Source organism: Protobothrops mucrosquamatus, unplaced genomic scaffold, assembly GCF_001527695.2.
Source record: "Protobothrops mucrosquamatus isolate PMUCROS unplaced genomic scaffold, P.Mucros_1.0 scaffold1217, whole genome shotgun sequence".
Taxonomy (NCBI): Eukaryota; Metazoa; Chordata; class Lepidosauria; order Squamata; family Viperidae; genus Protobothrops; species Protobothrops mucrosquamatus.
In genome coordinates this window covers 317,188-339,992 of record NW_015387425.1, presented here as the reverse complement: position 1 = coordinate 339,992, position 22,805 = coordinate 317,188, and the positions used below count along the sequence as shown (strand labels likewise).

At 41.9% G+C, this 22,805-nt stretch overlaps 1 protein-coding gene across 1 annotated transcript; it reads right to left on the bottom strand.

Moving 5' to 3' along the window:
* Positions 1-658: 658 nt before the first annotated feature.
* On the bottom strand, positions 659-22,313 carry SUN1 (Sad1 and UNC84 domain containing 1). Its single transcript, XM_029285033.1, has 22 exons — positions 22,190-22,313; positions 20,819-21,010; positions 19,781-19,971; positions 18,752-18,778; positions 18,465-18,659; positions 17,708-17,833; positions 16,031-16,114; positions 15,104-15,214; positions 13,380-13,478; positions 10,786-10,879; positions 9,960-10,018; positions 9,643-9,788; positions 8,388-8,624; positions 7,763-7,846; positions 7,451-7,494; positions 6,647-6,785; positions 6,110-6,364; positions 5,304-5,388; positions 4,554-4,669; positions 3,837-4,004; positions 2,865-2,957; positions 659-2,754 (listed from the first exon to the last, which is right to left on the bottom strand). Exons 1-22 carry the CDS (start codon positions 22,264-22,266, stop codon positions 2,644-2,646), a joined length of 2,733 nt encoding a protein of 910 aa, XP_029140866.1. The 5' UTR covers positions 22,267-22,313; the 3' UTR covers positions 659-2,643.
* Between the last annotated feature and the right edge of the window lie 492 nt (positions 22,314-22,805).

The following is a 22,805-nucleotide window of genomic DNA, read 5'->3' as shown; positions in this document are numbered from 1 at the left end:
GTAACCGACAGATTTAGGGACAATTTTCTTGAAGTGATGTGACTTTTAAGGCTTCTGTTTCTCAAAGAAGGTGAGGCATCCGGCTCGCTTTGAAACTGACAGAAAATAAGGGCGATAGTGGGGAAAGGGCGTCCTGGAGACCCAATCAACATTGTGATTCATCACTGGTGCTTCATCGCTGCAGGTTTTTAAGAAAAGACTAGATAGCCACCTGTCTGAAGTGGTATAGGGTCTCCTGCTTCAGATGCAGAAGACCTCCAAGGTTCTTTCCAGTTCTATTCTGATTGATTTGCACCCAAATGCATGTTGTCAAGGCTCTCTTTTATTTCTACCTTGTTTTTAAGGAAAAAAACAATCTTTCCTTGGGCTCTAGTTTTGACTTGTCATTCTGAAACCAGGAAAGGCAATACTGAAATATCTGCTTTGAATGTCTTCCACTGTTCTCTTTTTTGAAAACACTGACCACGTGGAAATCAGAAATAATGGATGTATTGTTACACTTGAATATTTTGATAAAGTTCCTTCCCATGCATTCTTTTCATGTAGATTTCTGCCTAACAGAAATAACGGTATAACTGTTTTTGGTTTTGTCTGCTTCCTATATTTACTAATCCTTTTGAGTTTGATCCTTCCCCAACCACATATATTGTAAGAAGCATTCAGTATAAATATCCAAAAGGAAACTTTATTCTTATTTCCAAATATTACATGCACTTTCAAAAATTAAAATTCTTAAACTTTTTTCAATAGCTTCTGGTCAGTTAGGAGGCAGCAAAGGATACCAGAGACAAATATTTTGAAAAAGCATTTACAAAAATACATTGCACAAAGTCCTATCTCATTTTTTTAAAAAATAAGTTAGTGTTATGCAAAAAACAAAACAAACAAACCCTGCCCTCCCCCAACTGGATTTATACAGGATAATTTGGAATCATTTTCTTAAAACTGTTAACAGGCGTTACCAAGCTTTTCTCAATAGCTACTGGTTCTACTTTCAGCTAAACTCAGGTGAACAAGTGGTATTCAAGAATAAAACTTGCTTTTATAAATATTTGAGGACTCTTGTGCAACATACGAAAGAATAAAAAAAAACCCAGCATATCTTTTTTCTGAAATCAAAGTTTTCCTTCCAAAAACCCAGGACTCAGAAGTACCATTTTCACAGAACAAAAAAAGCTTTTTCTGAGCCAGATCCTGACAATATTTCAAAATTAAATTTTTTAAAAAAGGAAGCTGAATTGCCAGGGCTTGTATTTCAATGACTTTAAGGGAAATTAGAATAAGAATCTAATAACAGCTCCAGGTGCCATTCTGAATTTGATATAGCCCATTTTGATTATGTACATAGGCATGCTTTTTTTTTGTTTTTTTAAAAAAAGTAAATATACAGATGACTTTTTTGTTTTTGGAGAACCGATTCAAAACGGCGCCTTTTGTGCTTTTCCATATACTCAGCCTTGTGAAGCTTTCCCTGAATTGTCAGAGATTAGCAGCAATCCCAGAGGACAGAGTGAACTCTGGGAAGGTAAACTGCACAAAACTCAACATGTGAATAAGCTCCAGGCAGGAATTTTACTGGCAAGCTGCTTTCTTTGAAGTTTAGTGTTCCTGCTTTAATCTTCTACATCTGACTCCATCTCTACATTTCCTTTTCATTATCTCCCGTCACATGGTAGCCAACTATATTATGAATCTGTCTCATTCGAGTCTATCCAAACCATTCTCAATGTAACCACCTCCTTAATTCACCGGACGCACTCGGTGCTAACACATGGGGCCATTTTGCCTTCAGCACACGAGGCAACTTACCAACTCACTCCATCCCTATTTCTTACTAGAACACATTAAATCAGACTCAAGCCCTTTCTGTGTTAAACAATTGCTATTGGTATTCATTTGGCTGTTTAACTCCTAATTTCGTTAGCCTTCGCGTGCCCAATAAAGCAAAGGATATTTTTTTTTGTTTATGTTCTAAATCTGAAATATGAATATAAAAACACTTCGGTTGAAATCAGAACCTTCAACATAAAAAAATTAAATATTGCACAGAAATGACTGGAACTGATGAAGTCGCTTCAAGGATGAGCTGCTAAGCAGTTTTGTCAAGCAAATGTCTGAGCAGTGCTAACAGACCTTAGTTTCAAGGCTTGTGCTGGAATTGCAAACAAACCTTCATCTGAGTGGGAACTGCATAAACAACAGAACATGCTAAATTTCACCTACTGTTCTTTTTATCTTAAATCACATCCAGATGCAGAGGAAAGTCCCAATATTAAAAAAAAAAAACCAGATTCCTACTGGCCAAAAGGAAAAATTTAAAAGCTTTGTCTTCTGACTTATTAAAACAGGGGTTAGTGATGTGCTAATTGGGCTTAAGAATGAGAGCAGTTGGCATGCATTTTTCCCCCCTCAGAAAGAATACATTAAAAACACAAAGCTGTCTGGCAGTTACAAGTTGAACATCTGAGCAAATAACCATTAGGTCTGGGATACAATTTTGTTTAGCCAGGAAAGAGTAACACAACCTGTCGTACATCACCCAACTCTTCATCTTTTAAAAAGATTCCAGTGTTCAAAATTTCCCTTTATAAACTTAAAAAACAGAAATGATGTACAGCCAGAGTAGGAAAATTAGCGTAGTGTTCATTCAGTTCGCCCATGCACTCTGAAGCGATAGAGGCACGTATACTCTGCGTGACCCCAGTTGGAAAATATTCTTAGTTCCACTATTTGGAATGCTTTTTCAGAGATCTTCTAAAAGAAGAGGAAAATGTTATTAGAATCCACTATAGGTAGTCCGGACCTACCGCAACTGAGCCTCACATTTTCGCCCCAAGTTTTTATCTTCCGAAAGGTTGACCTACCGTGACTGGAAACATCTGTAAGGGTTCTCCATCCTGATCATATGTATACTGGCCCAGAAGTATTCCTTCTTCTTGGTACTCATTTTCAAGACCCTGTCAATACAAACGGTTTGTGTCGCTCTGAATTCTTGATAAAGAAGATAAGCGGGTCAAGTTTAATTTCCAGACTCGCTGGCCTCCCAAAAAGAACGGAGACGATTTATTTACTTTATTTATGAAATGTCTGTGCTGCCCATATCACTAATATAGCCCTTAAACCTTTCACACTCTTTTGCATCTCTGACATCAGGCGAACAATCACTTCCACATCTGTAGAGTTCAAACCAACCAGCTACTTGATGGTTCCTAGGCCTATTTCGCAGGAATCTTCCCAGGCTGGCAGTCTTCACTGGGAAAAGACTAGATAAGGCTCAGAGGCATTTGGGGGCGGGGGATGTCAGACTTTGCCTTCTTATGTTCACATAGGGCAGGGGTAGGCAACCTTGGCTCTTTTATGACTCGTGGACTTCAACTCCCAGAATTCCTGAGCCAGCCATGCTGAGGGGAAAGGGAGAGGTTTCCAAGCTGAGCCATGCTGGCTGAGGAATTCTGGGAGTTGAAGTCCACGAGTCATAAAAGAGCCAAGGTTGCCTACCCCTGACATAGGGAGTCCAGAGTAAGTCCTTGCTTGAGCCCTTCTGACTGAGAGGACTGGGATGGTTGCTCTCCAACACCTAACCCTTTAGAAAAGACTTTAATTTCTGGTCCTCCTAATCTCGGCGGACAACTGATGCTTGTTTACGTTCTCTGCATTCCTGTTCTAATCATTAGATCAATCCGCCAAATAAGCCTGAACTCTTCCAGCAATTAACTAAGGGCTGACCTAGCCTGCTGGGAAAGATCAAAAAGAAAACATTGTGTAGAGCTTTTAATCATTACCATTAGTTGCAACATGAGACAACATTCCTTCCTTTTGCAGATGGCACCACTTACGTATACTAAGAAATCCTTTGGGGCGCTGGTGATATTGCCCGTGGGAGAAAGCGATTTGGGGATGTGTTCCAGGCAGAAAGATGTGGGATAAATCATCATCGAAAGCCGGATCACCAGATAACCCTGCGATCCTTTGAAAGCCCAGCAGTTGCCAGGATACATGTCGGGCTGTGGACAAGAACCAGAAGTTGCAAATAAATACATAAATAAACAAAGAAAAGGCTGAAACAATTGAGAATCAGTTTGGTGTTGTGGTTTAGGCCAGAGGGTAGAAACTAGAGCAGTACAGCTCGTCCTTGACTGACAACCACAATTGAGGCCAATGTTTCCATGGCTAAGCGAGACGTCGTTAAGTGAGTCTTGACCCCTTTTTACAACCTTTCCTGCCGCAGTTATTAAGTGAATCGCTGCGGTTGTTAATAACACAACTTGTTAAGTGAATCTGGTTTCCCCGTGGACTTTGCTCGTCGGAAGGTCGCAAAAGGAGATCATGTGACCCCACGGGAGACTGCAACCGTCATAAATATGAGTCAGTTGCCCAGTGTCTGAATTTTGATCGTGTGACGGCGGGGAGGCTGCAACGGTCGTGATTAATGGTCATGGTTTTTTTTTTCCAGTGCGGTTGTAATTTCAAACCGTCATTAAATGAGCTGTTGTAAGTCTGTAAAAGAAGAGTATTTGTAAAAGTGCTCTAGAAACCATCCACGTCCTAATTACCTGGATCACTACCCGGGGTGATTGGGAGAAATACCACAATGGAATTCCAAAGAGGCTCAGCAGCGCTGTTTTGGTTTCGTAGGTCTCTGAACAACGGGTGCTCAAAATGCTGCCACCTCGAAGAAACACAGAGAGGGGAAATCTTTTAGCTTTGTTTATCCTAGTCCGCAAGAGCCTTAAAAATAAAACTCTGGTTCTTTGCTTCAGAAAAGATTGGACAACCATTTGTTTGAAATGGTTTAGGTCAGGGGTAGGCAACCTTGGCTCTTTTATGACTTGTGGACTTCAACTCCCAGAATTCCTGAGCCAGCATGGGGGAACTATGCCCCCTTCATGACTTGTGGACTTCAACTCCCAGAATTCCTGAGCCAGCACGGCTCAGCTTGGAAACCTCTCCCTTTCCCCTCAGCATGGCTGGCTCAGGAATTCTGGGAGTTGAAGTCCACGAGTCATAAAAGAGCCAAGGTTGCCTACCCCTGGTGTAGAGTTTCCTGCTTAAATGAAGGGTTGGACTAGAACAGTGGCCCCCAACCTTTCGGGCACCAGGGACTGGTTCCTTGGAAAGAAGTTTTTCTATGGACAAGAGAGGGCATGTATTGCTTGCCGCCCACAGATGGAGCTTCGTTTGTTTGTGTGGACCAGTTTCTGACCGGGGGTTGGGGAGCCTTGGACTAGAAGACCTCCAAGGTCCATCCAAAGTATGATATTCTGTAGAATCAAAATAAATCTTCCTAACTCTTGGTCCCTTACCTCCAGATTCCAAAGCAAAATCGACGATGCCTGTTTTGTCTTGAGAGTAGAGCCTCAGGGCGTTGTTGATAATGACCTGTGCTTGCTGCAAGGGGAGACAGATGGGACAGAGATCCCTGATCGGCATTCCAATCAAACGTTGAAATTTGTCACTGATGACTAAATGTAATTATTTTGCTACAGAATCGCCACCTGTACCTCTTCACCTGCTTTTAAAGGGGAACATACACAGCCTAGCAGTCTGAACATGTTCTCTCACTAGATCAGAAGACCTGAAAGAGCATCCTAACAGGCCACTCTAAATTTCAGCCTCCGCTATGCAGCATCTGAGAGAGATCTGGAATAAATGCAACGGTCTTGAAGATCTAGATTGCTTTACATTAGCTGGGATAATGGTTGCTTCGCCTCATCTCCCGAAGAATGTAATAAGAGTTACTTCTGAATAGGGACATATCTGCCTTATTGCAATATCTTAACGCTAGCTTATTGTTGCAGCAGCATTATATGACAATTGTGATGGGAAACCCTGATTATTGCATTTTCTCCTATCGTTAAGACTGAGTCTCAAATTTCTCTAATTAAGCCAAGATAAATGATGCAGCTGGTAAAAGATATTGCCATTCCATATTCTACTGGGCCTGCCAACAGGGTCCTGCACTTTTCATCCTTGTCCTGTAAAACCCCTCATTTCTTGCATTTGCCAGCTTATATTTAGTTATATTTCAAGTTATTGCTCTTTTGTCAGGCAGGAGTGAAACCTAAGATGCTAAATCAACAGCATGGAACACCTTTCCACTATGGCTTACCGCTTCCGTGATGCCTACAATCCCAGCTTCATTGACGGCATTTGTCACTATCTCTGTAGTCACCTTGGAATTTGTGACCGACCTCTGAAGAGTGATGTTCCTGAGAATTTGCATCTCCAGATCTCGCAACAAAACCTGTAGGTCTGTTTTGGTCACAAATCTGGAAGTTAGCCACTGAAGCAAGGACTCTGGGAAATCCCCTTCCAGCTCACCAGAAAACATAACCCTGACCGATTCTTTAATCTGGGCATCAACCTAGAAGTAAACAGAACACACAGCAAAGCATGACAACTTAACGACTGATTTCAAAACAAAGAGGCAATGAGGCAATACATCTTTATTTTGGGTGGGTGCCAGCTAACCGATGGAACGCAAACATTTCAGTGCTTAATTAAAAGTGCGTAATGTTGAAACAAGTCAAGCAATCAATTCTTCCTCCCCAGGTCAGTGGTTTTAAAAACTTAACCCATCCAGAACATTATGTCAGAACGAGGTGTGCTAATTCAGGCTTTCTCAGGCGTTCCCTTCTGAGCTCACCTTTTGGTGAAGGGCTTCTATCGTGCTGCAGCAGCTTTTGACATCTTGTAAACTCAACCACCCTGACTTGAGTTGGGCCAATTCAAGTTCTAGGTGCTTCATCTTGGACAAAAGGCTCTGGCTTTGCTCATTCATGTCACTGAGAAGCAGAAAAAAGAGCAACAAAAGGCAGGGGTCAAACTCTGCATGGTTAAGTGGAGATAGGAACATTTGTGTTTTTACACTGGATAAAACAAAGGGAGCATTATTACCCTAAATAGTGGAAGGTGCATATGTTATAAAGTTGTGAAATCTGTCTGTCTGTCTGTCTGTCTGTCTGTCTGTCTGTCTGTCTGTCTGTCTGTCTGTCTGTCTGTCTGTCTGTCTGTCTGTCTGTCTGTCTGTCTGTCTATCTATCTATCTATCTATCTATCTATCTATCTATCTATCTATCTATCTATCTATCTATCATCTCTCCTTGGAAGGAACCTTAGAGGTCTTCTAATCCAACTACCTGATCAAGCAGGAAACCCCATACCATTTCAGACAAAAGGTTGTCCAATCTCTTCTTAAAAGCCTCCGTGCTGAAGCACCCACAACTTCTGGAGGCAAGTCATTCCATTAATTAATTGTCTGTCAGGAATTTTTTTCTTACATCTGTATTTGTATCTGTCCGTCCATCCCTCCATCCATCATAACATACCATTATTACTATAAAAATCCTCCCCATTCTTTAATTTAAAAAAGGAAAAGATACTGTCAACTTTATAGAAAGTTTTGTAATATTTAATGGTTCCCAATTCAGTATATGAGTTGTAGCCGTACCTCACTGTTTTTGCTTTGGTTAATTCAAATTCTTTCTGGAGGCCCTGGAAAACAACACAATATTAGTCTCCTGAATAAATCCCGCCTCCCTTTACTTGGAATGATTGAAGAGAGACCCCAGAAACTTTCTGCATTGCAGAAAGAGGCTGATGGGCAATCAGCAAATATCATATTTTGGAGAAGCCAAGGCTTAGCAGCATTCCAGCCTGCAGCACAGATGGAATTGCAGTTTGATGCTGTTGGGATAGTAACAGGGATACAGGGTGGTAAAATTCTTAGAACTGTTAAGAGCAAAAAGTGTTTATTGTTTACCTCAGATTTTTCAGAGAGTTTTGCCAGAAGACCTTCTAAAGTTGCAAGGCGCCATTCGTGCTCTTGATTCAAAGTCAAAACATGCTTGAAAGACAAAACAGAATGATCTTTTTGCTTAAAAAGTACTTTTATAATGAAAACATGGCATTTTTATAATGAAAACACCAAGGATTTTTTCCGTATCTAAATGCTGCACAGACAGTTAAGCATACAAACAAAAATGGCTATCTTTAAACTCTTTTCACCTTGAACCTCTATAAATAGAAAGACAGCGATTCCAATCATGGCAAAGGGACAAAATGGTATCGTTTCAAAAATTCACATGTGAAAAGTCCCTTTTGTTCCTTGATTAGTATCTACTGTGTATTGAATCTGGCAAACTTGTAGATTTGTATATTTCATTTGGTCGAATAGTTGAATTAACTGAATGCAAACAACTATAATTTGGTAAACTATTACTTTAACGTCGCAAAAAACGAACGACAGATTCTCAGCTCATACAAATTCTAATTTCCTCCTTGAATTTTTGTCTCAGAAAACATCTTCCTCCAGCAAGCACACTATTTAATAAATTTAAAAAAATATACATTAAAACTGACACAGAGAATATTCCACACAGAGCTACCTCTGAGTGTGCCGTTCCATCTGATTCTGGCTTTGTAAGATGCTGGCTCACAATGTTTTTGACCAGTGCCAACGTTTCACTTCGGTCGTTCATTTGGCTGATTTGTTCCTGAAAGCTCTGAACCAGAAGCAGCATTTTATTGGACTCTTCATCCTGGTGACGCCACCTCTCAGATAACAGGGCCATTTGTTTTTCCAGCTCACTTACACGATCTGCATCAAAGAACTTCATAGTCACCTAGATTGGTTGTTTTTTTTTAATAATAAAAAAGGCTTATTTATTTTCACTGCATCTAGCATAAATAAACTCACATTGATAAAATCACTTTATCACAAATGAAAATATCACTTTAATGCAGCATTAAAATTAAACCAAAACAGAGGAAAAGCAGCAACAAATCCCAATTAACTTTAGACTAAGTTTGCTGACATGAAATTGGAGTCCTCCACCACCTAAAAACAGGCAGTGTTTCTTGAAGATAATTCCAGATTTTGGTAATCCCTTTGTGGAAAAATGGATTTCTAGTCAAGATCAATGGCCCAATTTTGGCCTCTTGGGTTTATTTATGTATTTATCTATACAGTATTTATACCACCCCAAACTCTCCAGTTAACAACAGAGCCTTAATACAGCCATCCATAAATGGAAACTCAATCCCCTTTAACCAAAGTAAAATAGCCCCCCCCCCATCCATTTGAAGTTATGATGGGCTCAAAAAATTTTATTTATGACCTGTCCTCAAAGTTATGACTGCCTCATTCACTCCCATGGTCACGTGGTGGCATTTTGGGTGCTTGGCAACCAGCTCGTATTTACAACCGCTTGCAGCATCTTGCAGTCATATTACTGCAATTGGTTTCTGGCAAACAAACGCCCATTTGGGAGAATGAATTCACTTAATGACCAAATGGTTTACTTAATGGCACGATTTGCTTAATGTCCACCATTGCTTCACTTTATGATTGTTCTATAACCATTGTAAAATTTGAGTCAGATCACGCGATGATTTGCTGAACGACTGCAATGACTTAACGGCCAAAATTCCAGGCCCAGTTGTAACTCTTAAGTGAGAACTAACTACCTATGCAGAATTCTGGCTCCTTGCTTGCAGACTGATGGACCGAGGGTCCACATCCAGTACAAAACTGAGATTGGGAACCTCCATCTCTAGCAACGCTGTGGGGTTTCCCTAAATTTCTTACACGTTACACCTCTTTGAAAACCAAAGCCGGACACGAGGGTTGGCCTAGCTTACCTCTGGAAACTGACCAGTGGGGCTTGAATGAGGCTCAGGTGCAACTCTCTTTAGTGAGTCTTCCCACCTGTGCATTCTGAGAAAGCTTGTCCAGTTCAAAGCTGGTAACAATGAAAGGAAATCTTCGGGACCCCAGCACCATAAACCTGGAGCAAAAAATGCAGTTAAGAGGAAACATTCACGACGTTTGAGGAAGCTCGGTCGAGAACTACCTGTATTGCAAGAATTGTGGAGGCTGAAGGAACAATGGCCCTAGACCCAGATTTATCCCCACAGGTAAGATTTTAGAGTCTTTTTCTCAATGCCTGTTTACTCACCGAGCAGTAAAAGTAGGGGGAGAAAGAACAGCAGCAACCTGAACATCTTTGGAAGACATCTGGAAAACAAACGCAAGAACTGCGCTGTAAAGTTGCCCACCGCTGACATGAATTGCCTTACCGGTAATTATTTTATGTAGAGTGGCTCAATAAATAACAGTCAAGTCTATGGTCCTTCCCAAAACATCCCAGGTGTCATGGTTCCGAAAAGAAACAGCTTTTCAAAGAACTTTGAGGCTTATTTACCTTAAATAATCCTTTATTTGCTACATAGCTTCGGCACGTAGCCAAAAACTGAAACCTCCCACCCCCAATCACCCGTAACAAAGCATAACTCACTCCTTCATTTTACAGTCATCAATCACATTCTCCAATTAGTGTGAAGTGTGAATTGTCCCCCCCCCTACTTCTCCTGTTACAGCTGACCTTGGCAGTGCTGTGCTGAAATATTGTTATGGTTAACTAGCATATTTTCCCATCCTCTAGGCTAGTATTGTCTGCTTTAACTCTAGAAGTGATATGCAGGCTAAATAAAACATGTTTGCTTCTTCACATATGGCAAGCAAGAACATCCGATGTTAGCAGTCTTGACACCAGGGCAGCTCATTGGGAGCTCCCACAGAAATGAAATTCAAACAAACTTAATTCAATTTACATCAAATTTACTTTTGTAGCGAACCATCCAGCCCGCCACTCAAAGCCCACCGAAGCACCTTCTCGTCAGGATTAAGTGTTTACAATTAGAAGCAGCTTGCATGGTCCGCCATGAACCGTTTTTAAAACCCAACGCACGAGACCCCCCGTATCGTACGAAATGCTTACAGACCTTGTAAGGAGAAAAACATTCAGCAGAGAAATTAGGGTCGCGAGCTGATACCATCCAGTGCCCAGCCACCAGAATGCCCCTGTGGTTGCCTTCCCTAAATCAGAGGAGAAAGCCTGGATGAGTGAGGAACGTCAAGGATCATTCAGCGCAGCCGTTTTCAAACTTTTTGATCCTCGGGGAAGCCTTTCCGGATCAACCCCAACATTGTAGAGGAGGCGCCATTAAGAGTGCTGCAGAAAAATCTGGGCACAGACGCGTCACAGAGGCCTATGGAAATGGAGAGAGGATGATCCAAGTGCGAAGGCATCGCCATGGAAACTCTGCCTTGATGTTCTTGGTTCTAAAATCGGACTCAGGTATGTCAGTTGCAGGCTTTCCATTATGATGTCATGACCGTTGCATCATTCCTCTGCCCGCTGATTCATTTATTCATTTATTTCCCGCCTTTATTACTTTCACCAATAATTCAAGGGGGCAAATATACACAACACGCCTTCTACCTTTTCCCTACAACAGCCAGCCTGTGAGGTGAATTGGGCTGAGAGAGAGAGAGGTTACCCACTTGGTTTTCATGGATAAGGCAGGTCTAGAACTCGCCCGTCTCCTGGTGATGCCCAAAGTCACCCAGCTGGTTTTCAAGGCTAAGATGGGACTAGAATTCAGGGTCTCCCGTTTCTAGTCTGATGCTTTAGTCACTAGCCAAACTGGCTATGCATAAACCAAGACATGTTAAGGGCACACAGAGGCCAGCTGGATCCACTGAGTCTCACTGCCATCCTGGTTCAGCCAGGAGTTTCTTTGGAACACAACCCACACATTCTGCAGGCTAATGGTCTGTGATGGTGGACAGTTGGCCCACTAGGATTGATCTTTTCGCCCAAGCTTCCCTGAGATACAGTTTGAAAACAACTGGCTAGGGAGGAGAAGGAAGAGAGGGGAAGGTTAAAGAAAGGTTATTGTATGTCAAGAGATTTCCAGAAGGAATGAACATTTTCGTCAGTGACAATATCCGTGCAACTGTAAGGAAAGAAACACCAATTCATAACCTGTTTATGCTGTTTTCTGCATTAGTGGCTCAGAACACCCCCGAGACAGACATAAAAGTCATGCAACCAGGAATTGGCTTTTAAACATTAATCTAGAGCTTAGTCGGTTTCAATTAATAGGGCAGGTTGTTGCATTCTCAGTAGAACCCGTCTGACGGCGTGTCATGCTGGAAGAAGGAATAAGAATTGCCTAAGCTTTTGCAGAATTATACAGTCACTCTCCAAATCGTTGGCAGCAAGCATCTGCTCTCCATTTAGGAACAGGGGAAGCAGACATATTGTTATAAGGCATGATATGCTGTTCATTGGGAACGAAGGCAAAGGCGTCCCCTTCTCAGCATCAAGCAAGGAAAGATAAGCACAAAAGCAGCTTAAAACAAGATGCATTTCCTACACGCTAATGAACATGGAGGGAAATGAGAAAACTACAGCGGTCTGCGTAGAGTTTTCCTATTACAGGTAGTCCTCGACTTACGATCACAGTTTCCGTTGCCAAGCAAGGTGGCGGTGAAGTAAGTCGCGCCTGATTTTATGACCTTTCCCCGCCCCCCAGGTTAAGCATATCACTGCAGTGGTTAAGTGAATCCTGTGGTTGTTAAGCAAATCCATCTCCCCCCCCTTGACTTTTGGCGCAGGGGGGGCACCATTGTCAATCACATTATAATGATGCAACCGTCATAAATACGTGCGGGTGGCCAAGCGCCCACACGATCGTCCCCTGGCCGTGAGGATGCTGTGATGGTTGCAAGGGCAAGGACTGGTCGTAAGTCACTTTTTTCCAGTGCCGTTGTTAACTTTGAACTGTCGCTAACTGGTTGTAAATGGAGGACTATCCCTACCGTCTCCAAACGGAACCGCCCTATGCCATTTAAGCTCATACACACTTTCCGGTCATCTCTGTTGACTAAGGCTCAATTTCTGCTCGAAGTGAGGCTGGGTGAAACAGCTTTAGACTTATATACCGCTTCACAGTGCTTTACAGCCCCTCTCTAAGTCAGCCTATATTGCTCCCCAACAATCTGGGTCCTCATTTTACCGACCTCGGGAGGATGGAAGGCTGAGTCGACCTGGAGCCGGTCAGGATCGAACCCCTGGCCGTCGGCAGAGTCAGCCTGCAATACTGCATTCTACCACTGCGCCACCACGACTCTAAAGCTAACTAAAGGCAGAAGAGTGGATCATGACAAATGACAGGTAAAGGATGCAGGTGGTATAGCTTCTCCTTCACAGGAAGCTAAATTTATGCAGGAAGATCTCCAAAGGGACTCTCCGCTAAAGGTGTTTGATTCAAACACTTCTGCCCACCTGAAGGGCAGAATATTTCTCTGCCTCTCACTCCACCTTGTCCCAACCAGATGTCCTGACGGCACACAATGGAGAAGGCTGGTTGTCAACGTAGGAAATGCACTGTTTGAAGCTGCGCCAAAGCCTGTGATCTCAAGTTAATTTAGCGGTTCCCATCTCCTGCAAGATGCCAGAATCCAAAGGCAGGCTACTCATGCAAAAAGCCGGCGTGCTCATCCACCCACACACGCACACAGGAGTAACCTGGGGACACAACAGCCAGCCAAAGGAGAGACAGAATCTTCCGGGTCACAAGCCATCCCGCCGTTCTCATTCTTTGCAACATATGGAGGAAGAAGTAACCTGGTACGACACAGAGGGGTGTGAACAATAGGCAACAGAAATGGATCTCAGTCAAAGCCATCCCTCTTGAGCTGAAAACCACATTTAAAAAAAAAAATACCCTAGCATCTGGGCAGAGGGAAATGAGAGCTAGCATTATTAACAGGATCTCAATTTTGACAGAATCTCTCTCTCTCTCTTTCGTTTGAATGAAGTTATGCCTTCTACCTCTTAAAAACAGAAGACAGGTTTCGAGAGGCCAAATTTTATTTCCCTGAAAACATGCCACTTCCGAGCAACATACCAAAGTCATCATGACCTTGCTACAAATTCTAAATTCTTCTCAATTGAGAGAAGCCCGATCACCTCACTACCCATCTCCCTAGAATCCAATACTTAAATGTAAGGATGCAGTAATAACCACTTTTTAAAATATGTACCCATCAATGTTGCTTGATTTAACAAAAAAAAGAAAAGAAAAATAACCAAGGTTGAACTTTGATTTCCATCTAGGAAAATCCAGGGATAGAAGATCAACAGCAGACCCCAAATATATCTTTACCTGATAGAAGGTAATATTTATAGCTCAGTGTTGAACTGTGGGGTCCTTGGTGCTCTCTGAGGCGATGGTTTTCTTGCAGATGTTTCATACTTAATTTTGGTAATGAAACATCTGCAAGAAAACTAACAAGCTCAGAGAGTGCCAAGGACCCCATGTATCATTGTCTTGTTTGACTACACTAGATCTAGCTGTATTTCACTGAAAGCTAAATTCCTCTATGCTTTTTGCTAGGATTCACTTTTCTCCCCCCAAGCATTATTTTATTTTTAATCCTCTAATGCATTACTTTATTTTTAATCCTCCACTGAACTACAGTGTTTGGCTTTCTTAATGGCTGTGCAACATATGTAGAGTAAGAATGGCCTTGCCTCAACAATAAGCATGGTGTGTGTGTATGTCAACCTGAATTTACAGCTAGAGTTGGCAGGCTGCCTCTGGGGAATGGCATAATTCTCAAGGGAGGCGTCGATCTAATCTATGCAAGGAAGCTCTAAGTTTAGCAATGCAGAGATTCTGATGAGGGAGAAAAGCCAAAAGACACAGGCAGGTCCTTCTGACTACAAACTTTATTAAAAGGCACAAGTTTTTGTGAGTAGTGGTGCACATCATCAGATGCATGGAGCACAGTAGTTATGTATCTAAGACTGTCTATGCAGATTCTAAAAACATCCAGGTCGTGGTTGTCCCAAAGATGCTTTTTCCAAAAAGCAACTGGACTGATTCTAACTGAAGAAGTGAAACATTTTCAAAGGGAAAAAAACAACAACAAGAAAGTCCAGTTGCCTTTTGGAAAAAGCATCTTTGGCGTGCTGGCTGAGGAATTCTGGGAGCTGAAGTCCACAAGTCATAAAAGGGCCAAGTTTGAAGATTCCCTGATTCTAGAGCTCTTGCTCCATGCATCCAATAAGCTGCAGCTGCACCTTAGGAAAGCTTGTGACTTTTAATGAGTCGTATTAGTCAGAAAAGATGCTACTCTTTGGGTATTTGGCCATTGTAGATGAAGGGGGCTCTCCTCCCACAAGATTTAGGAGGGCAAAGAAACAAAAGGAAAGAAAACGATAAAAACCGAGTGGTACAAATCAACCTGGGTAAGAAAAGATGTGCCAAATGCTTCCTGCTATCCTTTTAGACCTGGAGGATTGCAAGTGGGCTGTTGTGTATGTTTCAAGGTGTTTCTTCCCCTTATAGTCATCACCTGCAGGTTGGGGTAACAAGGAATTAACACAAAGCACATTCATCAATCAACTGCGCAACGCGATATAGCTGGACCAGCTTGAGTACTGAAAATTACTGCGGTTAAGGTGGCCGTCCGATACATTTGATTGATAAATAAATAAAATTACTTCCCAAGTAGTCCTTAAATCTGAATAGGGGTGTGAGCGTGGCCCATCATCTGTTGCTGAGGCAGTGCCACACACTGCATGCCACAAGACAACCGATAACCCCTTCCCAGTGCCCCAGGACATGTTGCTGATGCAGGAGGCAGCAAAGGAATTTTCTGAAGCGCTGAATTCGAGTTGCCCATCCAGGTTTGGATTTTTTTTGTTCCAGGTTTGAAACAGCTGTGTTGAAACAGCCATTGTTGCATTCAAACCTTATTTTTTTTCATCTCAAAATGGGGATTAGGAATTTTGAAGGCCTGTACACAACTGGGCATCACCAATGGAGTGGCGGAGAGGCAAGCAGCAATCCAAGACTTTTCTGACCCCTGTAAGCATGTCACAAATTCTGCTTCTGAGCCACTGACAGCTTCAGGCTGGCAATCTTTGTTTTAGGTGCCCATTAAAACTAAATCTCGAAGATGGCTGCAGGTCTATCAGAGCAGCTGCTGTTCTGAGCTGCGCGGGAGACAAACCAAGCAAATAATGGAAGCTCTCTGAAGGTACAAGATACTAAATCACCACCAACATGCAAAGCTTTTCTAGCCTCCACAAGGCCACTGGAACGTGGATGCAGCATCTGGAATTCTAAGCAGGGCTTATTTCTTAAAACAATGGGAAGCGGTACTTACACGTGGACTCTCCGTTCATACCCAAGTGGCTTTCATCCCTGAGAAATTCTTTTACATTCATGCTTCCACAGTAATTAGAGTGAGCTGCAACAGAGAGAGAGAGAGAGAGAGAGAGAGAGAGAGAGAGAGAAGGAGAGAAATTGAGTCTAAATTGTATTGTGTGTTGGGGAAAAAAAGAGAAAGAATAGCCTTGAGGTGAGCCCGGTATGCTTTTTTAAAAGTTTTTCTTTTAATTTTCAGAAGCCAAGAATAAAGCAGCAGTGAAAGCAACATTATCCATCAAAGCAATTTGCCCCCCCAATACCTGAGTAAGGAACAGATTAAATTAAGTCTCACCTGATCAAAAAGTAAGCAACCTAATGCTATATTAGGCCATGACTGAAACAGAGAACAGAGGGACTTTGTCCCCAAAGAAATAGTTCCTAGAACTAAGTAAGCAGGGAAAAAGAAAGTGAAAGAAATTTGAATATTCACTATAGTATAAATAGAGCTTGTGTTTGATACACAGCAGTCGCTGGAATTCTTTCATAAAGGCTGCACGGTTTTGCTAGAATAAATCTACCTGTTCGAGCTTTCGTGTTTATTGAAAATATATTCTTGCAATATTTTGTCTTGCCGGCCAACAGAGGTCTGACAAGAAAAATTGGATAACACAATCCTTTTATTGGAAATGGGGAAAAAATCCTATTAGACGTGCATATTTACATGGTTTCCTAGATTGTACTTGTATAAGCACCTGCTGGTAGCATGAGGGAGATGCTTATGGGGCAGCTGGATGGAGTGGCCTCTTATAAAAAGTTGCATTTTTTCCCAAAGAGACAAGTCCATTTTATGTAGGGCCCCTTTATGTTAAAAAAAGAGAAATGTTTTAATAGGCTCCTAGTTCCTGCAGACAACTGATAGTGAAAAAGAAATTACATTTATCTTGAAGGGGATAAGTGATTAAGACCACTCCAAGGCAAAACAAGAGCCTTTTCAAGCCCTTGGCCCAATCAAACAGAATTTACAAAAATGACCGTGCTATTTCTTCTGATATTCTTCACTGCAAAACAGCAGCTGGTAAAAAAAAAACCATGGATATTAAGGACATAATACTTTGGCTTTCTGCCAAATGAGACATCATGTAATAGTGTGCTATGCTGGCTTCAAGAGTTGCAGGGTATTCCAATTTAAATCCGCTGAAAAGACACAATAATCAAAGTCACCTATATCCATTCTGGGAATGTGTGCCAAATTTTTAATAGATGCATTTTTTTAAAAAAAGATGACTGTCAAGCAGTAGCTGGTCAGGGATGGCCAGACTAAGCACATATATATTATAAACCCCCCCCCCCCAGTGCAAAACACCAAGGAAAGAAAACTCAGAGTTTAAAGGTGAAGAGAACATAATCAAGGAGGCGAGTGACCAAGTTCCAGAACCAAGATTCCGCTTTCCGTTCCAAGCCGCATCATCCATCATGCCACTGCAAGAAGAAAATGGAGAAAAGGAGGGTGCTGCAATATTGTTACTTCTCAAGAAAAAGAAGGCAAAGCAGTGCAAAAAGAAGAAGAAGAAGCCGGCACCAAAGATATCCTGAAGTTGTAGATGCGTATCTGAAAAGACACCATGGAATTGTTTCCTGTGAGGTGTGTGGCATGGGTGGAGAGAGCTTAAGAAAAGCTTAAAATTCAAAGTACCTTTACAATCATAGCCCAGCTTCAGCAAGATCATCTGAAACAGCTGTACTATGAGTGATGTGAAAGATGCTGAAGCCTGCTTGGCTGCTCCCAGGATCTTACTACTGCTGTAGTAAAGGAGACTCCCTATTGAAAAAGCATGGGGAGATTATTATTTTCCTCTGTTTTTCTAGTGACTGAGGCGTTGGGAAGGGAAAAAGCAAAGGCAGCTAGTGCAGGATGCCGAAATGAACAGGCCAAATATTGTGAGCCCTGCACTCTGCCAAGAAGCAATCCTCGTTCAATCACAGAAAACGAAGGTGGGAAAAGAAGGGGAAACAAACGGGATGTTAAGGGGTTATTTGTAGCTCTTCTTTCCTTAATAGTGTGTCAAAGTATAATTCTGGAACCGAACAAAGTCCCTCTGAATTTGTAAAACTAGCAGAAATTACCTTGCCAAGTTGAGTTTAAACTGAGGGGGTCCTTGGTCCTTTCTGAGCTTGGCTGTTTTCCTGCAGACGTTTCATTACTCAAACTAGGTAACAACATCAGTGATGTAAGGGCAAACCCCGCTCTCTTCCAGCACTGATGATGTTACCTAGCTGGGTAATGAAACGTCTGCAAGGAAACAGCCAAGCTCAGAGAGCACCAAGGACTTCTTATTTCACGCCTGAGCCAGAAATATTCTCCTTTACCGAGTTTAAATTCACATGACTTTATATCTCCATCAATACTTTAGTTACGCAGCGGTGAGACTCTCAGGAGAAGGAATACTTACTGGATTTGTATTTTTGGCTTCGGTCTCTAGAGTAAACTCTGGAGGTTGGCATGCAGGATGATGAGTAGGCTGTAAGGGCTTCCTTCCGCTCTGAAAGCATGCTGCAATCATTACAGGTGTATCCATTGCTGAGTTCAGTCTGGTTCTCCAGTGTTGCAATATCACCATTGGTCTGGATGGAAGTCGTATCCCCACCTGTTGAATTTGCAAAAAAAAACGTCTATCAAACCAAATCTACTGGAGTGGGAAGAAAAGCAATCAAAGTGAAAACAAACAAGCCGGATTACCTTTGAGGTCACCATCGTCATCAAGACCTAAGAAGAGACAATTGGTTTGAGTCCAAGGAGATCGACAAGCTAACAATTTCTGCTATGTCTAAAAACACAAATGAGAATCTCATACATTCAGGAGATCAGCAGGATGATTTTGAAGACCGTACCAAACGTAGCCGTTATGTTATCTAACAAGTTACATTTCCTGATGGAAAAGCAACACAAATTTGTTTATCTGCAGTGTGACTTCTTGGGAGTCAAGCTAATGAAAAACAGGTTTTTGTTACCTTTTTTTTTTTTTGCTGTAACACTAACTCAACACATAGTAGCAAACTTATAGGTAATATCAAAGTAAAACTAAAGATATAACAAGATGTATCTCAAAACAGAGATAGCAGAATCCTACACCTAAGCTAGTGGCATGCAGGCTGAAACTATTAAAGCACTTTTTTCCCCCCCTGATGGTTCAGCAACAATTTCTTAGCCTGCGGACTGGTTAATTAACTGTAATCACTCCTGCACTTCTTACATTGGAAGAAGTGGGCACTGGGCTGAAACGGGGCAAACTTTGAGTCAGGATGTTTTCAGAGACATGTGGCTGCCCTCTGCAACTATAGCCTGATCCTGAGAAAAGACGAGTTTGTAAAATATGAATTTGCTTTTAGGAGCTGCTGGCAAGGCTACGTCTAGGCCCTTGGACGTTCCAAAGTACATTTTCAAGATCATTTGCAAGTGCTGTTGTCAGCCTTACTAGACAGACCAGATAACGTAGGAAACGTGACCAGATAAGCTAATTCTACTTTACTGTAAAACCACACTAACAGAATCTTGCGTGTCTGAAAGTATAATTCTCTTTTACAGGCCAAGAAATTAGGGTGGGTCACTTCTGAGCCTCTGGCTCCATCCACCCACTATGCAGCTGTGGACTATGTTCCCTCTTATCGGACAGTTCCCTAGTCAGCAGTTCTTTGCCCCATCTCCCAAGGTCTTTCACACAGACCTTTATAGCTGCACAGCCTGTTGTGTTAAAGAGTCTGTACCTACCCCAGAAATGGTCAACAGCCGTCTGTTCCTGTATTGAAGACTCATCCAGTAAGGTTGACATGAAAGACCCATCGCTTGTGCGGCTGCTGAAACTACTGTGGCTAAACGCAGCAGATCCTGACATTTTCCGCCTTGAGGTGGTTCTCACTGAACCGGACTGTCTCATTGTAGTTTTGTGTTGCTTGATCATCCTTAACAGGAAAAGAAAGAAATAAGAGGCAGGCCAAGCCCGACAGGGTTAAAATTTCAGGAAAATAAAAACATTTGTGCGTGCAGGAGAACTGAAAGAGGCAACAGAATTGTGTAGCACTCCCAATAAAGTGTCAGTGTTGCTATGGCTTTTTCAGCAGTATTTCCTTCTTGGTCTTAATCTTTTAAGAATCCTAGGCCTCTTAAGTTTGCGCTGCTGGAATAAGGTGAAAATATAAACCAGGGTTTGGATTCTGCATTTTGGTGTCAGATTATGAAGGGAATCCTGGCTCAGTCAAACATAGTGGGAACCAATGATGGCCTGCTGTCCAGATGTCAAATCATGGCCAAATCATGACCATCATTATCCAGGAAGTGAGCATCTCCACAGAAGCCCTCACAGATCCAGGTACTTGTTGAAATAATGTCAGAAAATGTTGGAGCTCCCGTTCTGAGCATCCCAAATTCGAAACATGGAAGCGAGGCCCACTCAAATCAGATAAAAGTGACTTCTAAAGGAAGGCTGTCCAACCTTGGCAACTTTTAAGACTCGTGGACTTCAACTCCCAGCATTCCCCAGCCAGCTCTGTTCTAAATCAAGGGATGTCATCTGAGATTAAGCTTCTTACGTCCCAGGACTTCAATGTGTGTTACTAAGTTCATGTCTAAACCTTGCCCCAATTTTTATGCCAAAACCACAGTGAGATGTTCTATCACACTTCTCCAGAAATTCAGAGTGCTGTACAAAAACCACAAAACATGTACGTTGCATTGAATTACATAACATTTAATGGAATGGGACCGTGGAATTAATCCTGTACAAATGGTTGGTAGCGCCAAAATGCTTACTGAGGTGACTGATCTGCAAATGTCTTTTTCCCAGCATAGGTGCTGCCACTTCCAAAGAGACCCTCGTCTTTAGCGCCCCCATATCCTGCTGCAGACAAACGTAAGCTGCGCCTTGACATTCTTGGGGAGTCAAACACGGGGTCCAACTTGTGCTCAGTCTCAAACTCTAGGGCGGTCAACGAGTAACTTGAACTGCAAGAAAACACAGACATGTTTTGAGTTGTCTGTTAAATAGGCTTGCAACCTGCATCTCGACCGGATATATATTTGCTTGGTTCTTTAGTATCCGTGGCAGCCGATATGGCTTGTCCACACTACTGTATACCTGTGTTATGAATTTCCCAAAACAGACCTAGGTACATGTATTTATTTAAAATTATTTAATATTAGCTACTGCAATATGAAAGCTGCCCCCCCCCCAAAAATGAAGAAACGGGAAGTGGCAAATGCTGATAACTACCCCAAGGAAGTTTAATTTTCAAGTTTTGTGGTTCATCCCTCCTGGCGGCTTATTTTGGCCTTTGCCTTTGTTTAGTTTAAACCATGGTTGTCCAACTGTTTGGTCTCTGTACCATCTTTGGTTTGCTTTTAGCATGGTATTATTTTATTTTGTTTGTGTTGACTGATGAACCACCCAGACTTGCAAGTGTGAAAATAAATGAATAAACACGCAAGCAAACAAATAAATAAAGCACTTGTGATTCCTAGCTAGGATGTTAGGCACTGTACTGTTACAAATATACTATCATTTGTCAAATTTAGAGAGCATCCATCTCATTCGCACAGTGACTTTCTGGTGCTGTACAATTAAAAACTTAAAAGCCATAAAAAAAACCTTCCAACATATCTTTTTGGCAACCAAGAGATAGATTCTTAAGATCTCTAATTTAGCTTTCAGGCCGTTCATCAAGTGCGAATTGCAATTTTTGGATTTTTAATGGTTACAAATAGTTCCCAAATGGTAATGGTTTTTAATCCGTAACTCCTTGATATATGCAGCTGCTCTCCAGAGACGGATAACTATTTTATTTTGGTTTTATACAATGCCCACTCTCTGGTTGTTATCTGTTTGTGCATGCCTTCCTCCTGCATGTACAACCCAAACAATGGCATTTGGGTGTGGTTGTCATATTCTTGCTTTATGGTGACTAATAAAAGTCTGAGTCACCTAATCATTGCTTCTGCTTCCCTAGAATCTGCTGTAAAAATATACGTAAAAAACAAATTCCCAATTGCGGTCTTCAATTCTACGGAAGGCACACCGGGGGCTTTGCGACTGAGTTTGGGAGTTTCATGCCTGGGTTTTTAAAATGTACCACAAACGCCACAAGACACAGAACAACAAGGATCTTTATAGTTCAGCTTTCTCACCTGAGGGCGTAAGTATAGCCAGTGTTCTCTGGCAGGCACTGGGGAGGGTTATACAGGTGAAGCCGTGAAAAATCCATAGTTGCTATTTCAAATCATGCTGCAAAAAGGGCGAAAACCCAAATGCTATAACAGTTCAAAGAGACAAAGGGGGGGGAAAAAAGCTCTCGATTTCTCCAGCCTTGTTCGTGGAATAGATGGGTGTTTGGGGAAAGTGGAAGGAAGAAAATGCACCCCATGCACACATGACACTGTATCTGAAAACAGCGTGCCTGTTTTATGCGACTGCCAATGTTAGATATTCCTTATCAGCACTCACAAGAACCCAAACATCCTTATTTTTCTTTCTTTCTTCTTTCTCCTTCTCCCTTCATTCTTCTCTCATCTTCTCTCATCTATCTATCTTTCTTTCTTTCTTTCTTTTTCCTCCCTCCCCCTCTCCCTTCACACATACGACGTCCCTTCCCTATCCACCCTATTATAGAATAACAGCAAACCGTGCTACAATCCTGGCTATATTTTGCATTTACGATTACTAGACAGTGGTGTTCTGAAATTCCTCAAGTTGTCATTGCTTCCAAAAATACATACTCTTTTCTAAAAAAAAAAAAAATCCCAA

Excerpts from the sequence above, each read along its gene's own strand:
- SUN1 (XM_029285033.1), bottom strand. The coding sequence starts at position 22,266 with ATGGATTTTTCACGGCTTCACCTGTATAACCCTCCCCAGTGCCTGCCA. Across the intron at positions 17,834-18,464 it reads AAGCCAAAAATACAAATCCA|GGAGTCTCCTTTACTACAGC; the intron begins GTAAGTATTCCT and ends CTTTTTCAATAG. Across the intron at positions 7,847-8,387 it reads ATGGAACGGCACACTCAGAG|CATGTTTTGACTTTGAATCA; the intron begins GTAGCTCTGTGT and ends TTGTCTTTCAAG.